The sequence below is a fragment of the Monopterus albus genome, unplaced genomic scaffold, assembly GCF_001952655.1.
Source record: "Monopterus albus unplaced genomic scaffold, M_albus_1.0 scaffold105.1, whole genome shotgun sequence".
NCBI lineage: Eukaryota > Metazoa > Chordata > Actinopteri > Synbranchiformes > Synbranchidae > Monopterus > Monopterus albus.
This window is the reverse complement of record NW_018127985.1, coordinates 1,194,853-1,203,760: the sequence shown is the minus strand read 5'-3', so window position 1 is coordinate 1,203,760 and position 8,908 is coordinate 1,194,853. Positions and strand designations below refer to the sequence as shown.

The 8,908-nt window shown below is 41.3% G+C and overlaps 2 protein-coding genes across 3 annotated transcripts; both read right to left on the bottom strand.

Annotated features, from left to right (window-relative positions):
• Positions 1 to 464: 464 nt before the first annotated feature.
• Positions 465 to 3,668, bottom strand: cldnk (claudin k). Its single transcript, XM_020610212.1, has 2 exons — positions 3,160 to 3,668; positions 465 to 2,249 (listed from the first exon to the last, which is right to left on the bottom strand). The coding sequence occupies exon 2, from the start codon at positions 2,049 to 2,051 to the stop codon at positions 1,404 to 1,406; it is 648 nt and encodes a 215-aa protein (XP_020465868.1). The 5' UTR covers positions 2,052 to 2,249; positions 3,160 to 3,668; the 3' UTR covers positions 465 to 1,403.
• A 254-nt stretch (positions 3,669 to 3,922) lies between these two features.
• On the bottom strand, positions 3,923 to 7,811 carry btr02 (bloodthirsty-related gene family, member 2). 2 transcript variants are annotated; one of them, XM_020610210.1, is made up of 7 exons: positions 7,798 to 7,811; positions 5,816 to 6,097; positions 5,645 to 5,722; positions 5,303 to 5,548; positions 5,064 to 5,211; positions 4,941 to 4,967; positions 3,923 to 4,493 (listed from the first exon to the last, which is right to left on the bottom strand). In XM_020610210.1, the coding sequence occupies exons 2-7, from the start codon at positions 6,083 to 6,085 to the stop codon at positions 3,949 to 3,951; spliced, it is 1,314 nt and encodes a 437-aa protein (XP_020465866.1). In that variant the 5' UTR covers positions 6,086 to 6,097; positions 7,798 to 7,811; the 3' UTR covers positions 3,923 to 3,948. The 2 variants fall into 2 exon arrangements, with proteins under 2 accessions (XP_020465866.1, XP_020465867.1); XM_020610211.1 differs by having other exon boundaries at positions 5,064 to 5,175.
• Positions 7,812 to 8,908: the final 1,097 nt, after the last annotated feature.

Genomic DNA, 8,908 nt, shown 5'->3' with positions numbered 1-8,908 from the left:
TCTACAATGGAATGGTTCACAAATAAACATATCCAGGTGTTAGAATGGCCAAGTCAAAGTCCAGACCTGAATCCAATCGTGAATCTGTGGAAAGAACTGAAAACTGCTGTTCACAAACGCTCTCCATCCAATCTCACTGAGCTCGAGCTGTTTTGCAAGGCGGAATGGGCAAAAATTTCAGTCTCTTGATGTGCAAAACTGTTAGAGACATACCCCAAGCGACTTACAGCTGTAATCGCAGCAAAAGGTGGCGCTACAAAGTATTAACTTAAGGGGGCTGAATAATTTTGCACGCCCAATTTTTCAGTTTTTTATTTGTTAAAAAAGTTTGCAATATCCAATAAATTTTGTTCCACTTCATGATTGTGTCCCACTTGTTGTTGATTCTTCACAAAAAATTACAGTTTTATATCTTTATGTTTGAAGCCTGAAATGTGGCAAAAGGTCGCAAAGTTCAAGGGGGCCGAATACTTTCGCAAGGCACTGTAGCTAAAAAAAACAGGAGCAACATCACGTCAGCATGTGGAATAACCACATTCCAAGGCTCTCAGTGGTTTGAAGTCAATGTAATTGTTTTTGAAACTCTGTGCAGGTGACCATTTAGTTCAGAGGAAAGGAACACAGTCTCGGGGTTATGAACAAGGTTTCATGAATAAAGATTTTTCCACTGTGGCTTGTAACATCCCACATTATATGATTACACACAAAAACACTCAAACATAGGCATGCACACATACAATACAAGACTTCCACATTTTGAGTCCTTTTTGCAATTTTTTGATTCTGTATCTTATAATTCTGAATTAGAATAACGGTCTTCAGTTACATGATTTTGGCAAAAAGTGCTTTGATTTTCAGTGTGCTAACAGAGCCTGCTTTACTGTACTTGCTGTTAAGGGAAGAGGAGATGGAAGCTAGGAAATGGAGTACCATGGAAACACAGGCTTCTCAACAATAGGGCACCACAAGCATATATCAACACATCCCCATTGTTCTATTTTTCTTCTCAGCAGAACCCATACAAGTGTTTACATAAATGAGCCAAACAATGCTTTTCCTTTTAAATTCACTTTTCTACTTTTTTAAACACATAGAGTTTGCTTTCAAGAGCTTTATGTCTGTAATTATAAAAATGTGGACACAATTTTTTTGGAGGATCAAAATATTTTATTGTATTTTTATTTTTTGCAGACAGAATAAAGGGTTATTTGAGAATATCAAGTATGAAATAATAAAATGAGTTCAATTTTCCTTAAACAGCCTCCTGCGGCTAAAGCAAACTGAAATGACATTAAATATAAAAGAATTACAAGGAGCAAAATCAAGAGGAGAAAAAAACTGTTTTTTCATTGTTTAGGGCAGACTTGTGGGACTTGTTGAAGGCATTCAGACATTTTGGGAACTTAGACATAACCTTTGACTTGTGTGGCAGGTGCCCTGCGAGGACTGGTTTCTCCACTGCTGAAGGTGGGTGATCCTGGGATGCCAGGGGGACTTGACCCAGCATAGAGCAGAGATCCCCCAATAAGGAGCAAAGCTGAAGCCCCCCAACCAATGTAAAGGGCAGGGCCAAGCTCTCGCTTGTGTGGAGCTGCCACATGTGGGTCATAGAAATCCTTGATGATAGAGTGGGCAGTCCAGCAGACAGGCACAAGGTAAAGGAACCCTGCAATGGCAAAAAGGGCTCCAGAAATTCGAGCAATACGGGCCTTGAGGCTGTTTATGCCAATGCACTTGGTGCACTTGACTCCTAGGACCCCCAGAGCCAGAGCCAGGCCACAGATCAGGATGGAGAAGACGGTGAGGCCTCGGGCAGCTTGCATGTCACTGGGAAGAGCCAGCAGGCTGTCATACACTTTACACTGGATCTGACCTGTGCTCTGCACAATGCAATTCATCCAAAGGCCCTCCCAGATTATCTGAGCTGTCACTATATTGTTACCAATGAAGGCAGTGACCCTCCACAGCGGGATGGCACAGACTACCGCCCCACCCACCCAGCCCACAATGGACATGATCAGACCCAGTAACTGCATGCCTGTGGTTGCCATGGCAAAAGCTGTTGTTGGACTCAAATGGATTTATCTTGATTTTATATCAGTTTCTGTCTGTTGTAGTGGTCCCAGTTATAGCCCCAAAAGTGATGTGACACTCTGTAGTGCAGAAAATGTTGTGCTCCTCTTCTGGATCCTCAGTCTCTGGGTGATGATGTCGATGAGTTCAGTTTGGTTTAGATAAAGTCAGGTATCCTGTAATTAAGATAAAGTAGTAAAATTAATTTAAAACAATTTAATTAAACATACATTGCAACATTCACAGATACAAACATATCATAATATGTTCCTTATAACTGTTTACAGCATTATGTTTGTAAAGTAAGAAAAGACTATGGAGCATATATCTATCATAACTATTTGGAAACGGGCTGGGACATCCATGTCTAGTGGATTCCAGTGGGAACCACAGAGAATAGCTTTCTTTGACACAGCTGTGGGTGTCCAGCTACGCCTTCCTGGGAGAGTGGATTATCTCAGAAAAACATGAGGAGACTCTGAACACAAGCAGCTTTTATGAAGGCTTGTAGAGTAGGCCAGGAGGACCTGCATCATCTATTTATTACAGCTTTCATTATCCACATTTTAACAATTCTGTGACCCAAACACTCACAGCAGAGAATGAATTTAAGGAGTGTCTGGTAGATGTCAAAGGGATAAGTTTTACCCATTAGAACACCATTAGATGGGCATTTACCCATGTGAGAGGATTAATGTACAGTCCGTTTTGCAAGTGGGCAGATAACAATGAACCATATCAATCCTCAAACTCAGAGTAACCATTCTGACTGACATTCATTCTCGCAGTGTTGCTAATGGCCCTGACTATTACTTTTCTGGCAGCTGCTGCAAACATTTCACTGAGGCAAGAGCAGGTGATAGCATCCCTAACACCTGAATAAGCACTGGGAACACTGAGACTAGGGGCTTCAGCAACTGTGAGGCACCTAAACACAGAGTACTAGGAGGATTCTTTGTATTCCATCTATCACATATCACACAAATGCACAGTTTTTTAACACACAAAAATAGTTGTTTTTCAGTAAGGGGGGCATTGTGGAAAATGTCACTAATGCACCAATACAGATATTTTAAGGATATTTACCTCAAATTAGGTTTGTTGGGCTCTAACTCCTGTCCTTGGAGATGATCCACAGGCTAGTGTTACTGGTCCTTGGCTTGTGTACATCAGTTGTGGATGCCTGGAGTTGTGAGCGACAGTCCTGAGAATTCAGTGCAGCCCACAGAAAGGATGCAGAGCAGAGGAGGCTTTATCTCAGAGGTCAGGTGAACTACAGCAGAGAGGGTTCAGCCTTGACACCCAGAACTGGACTGGGAATGGGGTTGCTCTCTCTGAGATGCCAGCTCAAGTCTGTGTGGCAGTGGGCAGAAGCATGCACTTGTGTGCACGACCGTGTCAGTATGTGTTTGAGTGTGTCTCCCAGTGCCTGGTGGATGAGCACAATGCCCTGCTGTTTTGCCGTGCCCTCCCTCCCTGCTTCTCGTCAGTCTCTGTCCCGACCCTGCAGACCCTTACATCCATCCAGCTCAGCAACCCATTTTCTCTTTTTTGACTTTGACTCACTTGTTCTTTTATGAGAGCCTTCTCTTTTCTTCTACTCTCCTCTTTTCTTTTCAATCTGTTTACAGGTTTCATTGAAGTTTTCAAGTGTATGGAGCCAGTCCTTATGCAACCCCTTGTTCAGTGTTCTGACAGGGAGATGGCCAAACTTGGGAGGGAAGAACTAACAGATGTAGTTCACTGTAGATTGTTACATGGATATTAAAATTAATACATATATTTTTCATACATGATAGAAACTGAAAGAATAATCACAAGTATAATAACTGTATTTATACTGGAGATTTGTAAATGTAGTATTGGGTTTGATGTTCATATGTTGCAGAAATTAGAAGAGATGATTAGCGGAGCAGCATTTTTGCCACCATGCAGACGACCAGGACTGAAGAATGGATGAAGCCTGTCGGTGAATTTATCTGTGAAGGTGTAAATGTGAACTCCGGATTCTGCACAGAAGAAGGAAACATGGCCCTCTGTGTAGTCCAGAAACATGCCCACCTTCCTGGGTCTCTGTTCTAGAGCCACTGAGGTGACAGGAGAAGTGTTGGCAATGTACTGGCCACCAGGCTTCAGGCTTAAAATCCAGAAACCATTTGCAGGGCAGACAGTAAACTTCCCCTTCCTGTTTATGGACTGTCTGACAACACCCAGGTTCCACTCAATCTTCTCCCCGACCTCCACCTCCCAGTAGTACCTCCCACTGCTGAAGCTTTCTTTAGCCAGCACGTTTGCCACACGGTCAAACCGCTTGGGGTGATCTGGTACCTCCTGAAGCTTGTCTGTGTGCCTCACTTGTCTTCTGTCATCTGAGACAGAGAGGAAGGGGTGGGCTGTCTTTGCACTTAGCTTGACATCAACTAAGGGAGAAGGAGGGTTAAAGGTCAAGAATGGGTCAAACCATCACAACATCTCTTTTATACCTCAGAATATAGTTCTGTATTGTTACAACTCATTACACTATTAAAAAAAAAGCAATGTGAACTTGTTTTGAAGACATTTGTAGCAATAACCTTCACCAGCTTAGAAAAATATAGCCCTGAAAGAGCAGCAGGATTGTTGTCCTCTGCATATGACCTACTAATTTAGGGCTCAATTTTAAAAATATCAATGCAACAGAATGCTGAATTAAAAATGTCAGGTTTTAAAAACATTACGAGACCCTTCTCTACGCTTCAAAAACTCAGACTCTGCTTCTGTTACCAAAGGGAAAACATAAAAAATCTCCCCCTTCTCTGGCCTCCTCTCATACCCTAATAATTTGTGTACAGTCCATTATTTTCATGTATGTGTAAACTAAGCCTTACCTGTGTAGTTTTGTATTCTCTTAAATTCTGAAAAGGAAGAACCATAGAAAAATGGCCGTCACTCTCACTGAATTTAGTGTAAAATATTGAATCAATATCTAAGATACAAACTGCTTTACTGACCTGATTTGGAGAGCCTGTTGACTTCTATCTTTATTGTTTCCATTATGTTGGACAATGCTTGTCTGGCAACCCCAAGACAAGGGTCAGTTTCTATGGTAACCTTGGACCAGTCCTTCATTTCAGTTGGGCACACAGTGGAAACAATGTTCTACATGGCATTAGCAAAGTCATAAACATTTCACTGATGGCAAATGCCTCATCATCATTATCACTATGTTACAGTACATAAAGATGCTTACCAAAGTAACTTGCTTTGAATCGTCACTTTGATCACTGTTAGTAAGCTGTGGATCAGCTTCACTGGTCTCGTTCCTCAGCTCCTGGATCTCCCGTTCAAGCTCTTTCACCAGAGTGTCGACCCTTGTCTCCTCCTCTCTTTGTCTCTCCTCAATTGCTGTAACGACCACTTTGTGACTCTTCTCCATAGCAATTACCAGGGCAGAGAAGACCTTTTGGCTTTCTCGCACCTCTCTCAGGTAAGAGCTCTGGTTGGACATCAGTATCGTCATCATTCAGCAATGCACATTTTAAGAATAAGGATTTTAATGGGGTTATCTGTTTTAAAAGGTTTTTTAATGCACCTTTTGAAGTTCGAGTGAAGACTTCAGCCTCTGTATCTTCTGAAGCCTTTCCTGAATCATTTGGTCAACATCTATAACCTGTGCATATGCAACAATGATACAACTATAGACAAATATGCTAAATGTATTTATTATCACATTATTAAATAAATGACAAGAGCAATAAAGTACCTCTTCCTCATCAGGCGGTTTCTCTGTTCGAGTCTTCCTGTAGTTGTCAGAGACCTCTGCTAGAACATGGTTGACACTAAGGTCAGGTTTGTCAGTGAAAACTCTTCTACAGTGGGGGCAGTATTTGGAGTGGTGTCGATCCCAGTAGTGGCAGAGGCAGGACAAGCAGAAGCTGTGTCCACACGGTATGGTCACAGGGCTGGTGAAGATGTCTCTACACAGAGAGCACAAGAAGTGCTTCTCAGGGAGGAGGCTGATGGTAGAAGCCATACTCTGAAAACACTAAGAAGTGATGTCAAAAAAAGTGTAAAAAGACGTTTTGTTACTGTTGTTTTTCATTCAAAGGCCTCTCTGGCTAAGATTATACTTAAGGGAATGGCAATGATTGAATGGTAAATAAGGCAACACAGAGAAAATCAAGACTGAGAACTTGAGAAGTGCCTGTAGAAATATCTGATAAACAATAGAAAAGAGATAATCTTTGTAAACATCTAATGTATTTGTGGGGTTTTCTTCAGGAACAAATGTTATAATAAAGTAAAAAGCTATTAGATCCAATAGTAACTTAAATCTAGTGTATATTAGTCTATCTCTAGTATATATTAATTATTGACTATAATACATACGGTATATATGACCATATGATGTGAAGGAAGTACTTATGACATTATTATAGATTGTATTAGGGAACAAACCCCTCCATAGGGGTCAAAAGGTAAACCTGAAGGGTCATGAAATGATTCCTGGGGTAATAAATTAGAAAAAAATTTGACACACAAATGTAAAATTTTGGTGGAAAAATGTATAAAAATTCCTAACAACTCAGACTTTTGAAACATGGCAAGCAGCTCTACAGATTTTTTTAAATGGTATCACAAGCCAAAAAGGTTGGCAACTGCAGGTGTGAACTTTAATAGTAACAATATCTCCCTCTGAAATGTAGTAGAGCAGATGTATGAGGCAGCAGAAGTGCCTCAAAGCAGTATTTTAGTACAGTACTTAAGTAAATGTATACTTCTGACTACTGTATTCAAGTACATATTGTTATATGGCTGCTTTTAAAAGCTACATATAGCAAATGTGACAAACATTTGATGAAATGTGTTTTTATGATAATGCTGTGTAATAACAAATCAAATATTCAATCTTGAGCTACAGATACAACCATTTACAGGGTGGAGTCCACCTTGGACAGGTCGCCAGTCTATCACAGGGCTGGCATGCAGACAAACAATCAAACACACTCACTCCTACGGGCAATTTATAGTCACTAATCAACCTAAGCTGCATATCTTTGGACTGTGGGAGGAAGCCAGAGTACCCGGAGAGAACCCACGCAGGGAGAACGTGCAAACTGCGCAGTAAAAGGGCCCGGGTCAGCTCGGGCTCAAACCAAGAACCTTCTTACTGTGAGGTGACAGCTCAAACCACTGCGCCACTGTGCCACCCCCACACAGAAATGTGAAAACAAATGTTTTCAACCATGCAGTTCTCAGGCTCCCAGGACAAATGGGACGTCATGTTCTTAAACACATTATCATTCCACTTATATTATATAATAATACACAAAGAATAGCTGTATTAACGTTCGTTTCACTGGTGAAAGCTTCCAATGGTGAAGGAGAGCCGTCTGTTCATTTTCTGCCACAATGACTTTTTTATTGACATTGTTACAGAAGCTTGAGTTCAAAAGAATTTCTTTGTGAGCACATTGACTAATAGAAAATGGAAGCAGCGGAGTAAAACAAACAACATAAAGTATGTAGTCAGACAGGTAGCAGTCAAATTGTTTGTGATGTCAGTGGGAAGCTACAACTCAATACAAAACAACTTCTATCTATCTAAAGTTGTTTCTCATGAGACCTGTAGTTTTTAACTTACTTAACTCTGACAGCCATGCAGGAAACCATCTTAGATTATGAAACAAGTCCATAAATGATTTAGTGAAACACAAACCAGTAAAGAAAGATTCATTGTCTTACCTTTTCCAGGTGATCTTGTCCAGGTAATGCTGTGGTCGGCGGTCACTGCGTCTGTTCTCAGGTACAGGTAATAGCAAAGAGAATGCAAATGGTTTCCTCTCAACAGGTGCACTAAGAAGGAGGAAGTGCTTTGTGCGGTGGCACTCCCAGCTGAAACTCCACCCTAAATGTTATCTGAGCTACACTTTAACCAACAGCAGGACATGAAGAAATGTTGGAGGTCAAATAAAATGTTACATGGTTAACGAATGAGGGCAATCCAAACAGCAATGGTACTGTCAGAAAGCACAACCACTTTTATTTATAAAATATTAATTTACAGTTTAAATCAGGCATGAAAGTCATTGTTTTTCATCATTAGTAATCCCCTTGAGCTCAGTGTCTGCCGAAACACTAGCACAGTATAGAGCAGTACAGTATCTAGATGTTATAACTCTTGGAAAAGTAACAACATACAAAGAAGTATGGGAGTCACGTTCAACATAGAAGGAACTGTACATTCCATTATCTAATCTGGTATCAAGCCATCTGAAAACTACTGAAGAAACCGTTAAACACAAAAAGCACATGATGTAAAATTTTTCTTTTCACTTCCTTCCTTCCTGAAAAACCAGTCATAATGCCACATTGTTATGTTCGAGGAGTTGCAAAGAAGCGATTGATAAAGACTGAGTTGAAGTTGAGTCTGGCAGGAGGAGTTACTTTATTCTCTATATGACTTATGGCTACCTGGGCTGTTCCTCCCGCTGATCCTCCAACCGCACCACCTATGATCCCATAGAGAACCATTCCCCCTGGCCCCTCTATAGACCCAACCAATGCTCCCATTATGGCTCCCACAACCAAACCAGTCCCCAGTCCTCTGGCCAGGGATGCTCTGAGCCAGCCATTGCTCACTTCTGCTTTAGCTCTGATCTCTGCACCAACACTGGCGGTGTAGGCGTCTTTCTGGTGATACAGCTCTTCTGCTATGTATTGCTTCTCCATCTTAATCCATACCTTTTCAATCTCTGCTGCTCTCTTTTTCCTGAGCCTCTTTTCCTCCTTCTTCACGCTGTCCTCTGCTTTCTGGAAGGTTCTGCTACAAAAGTAGCCACCTCCTAAAGAGGCC

Bases quoted from the DNA above. Each gene is read 5' to 3' on its own strand.
- cldnk (XM_020610212.1), bottom strand. From the start codon at position 2,051: ATGGCAACCACAGGCATGCAGTTACTGGGTCTGATCATGTCCATTGTG.
- btr02 (XM_020610210.1), bottom strand. From the start codon at position 6,085: ATGGCTTCTACCATCAGCCTCCTCCCTGAGAAGCACTTCTTGTGCTCT. The intron at 5,549-5,644 runs GTGCATTAAAAA...ATGTCCAACCAG, and splicing joins CTTCACTCGAACTTCAAAAG to AGCTCTTACCTGAGAGAGGT. The intron at 5,212-5,302 runs GTAAGCATCTTT...AATGCCATGTAG, and splicing joins ATTCAAAGCAAGTTACTTTG to AACATTGTTTCCACTGTGTG.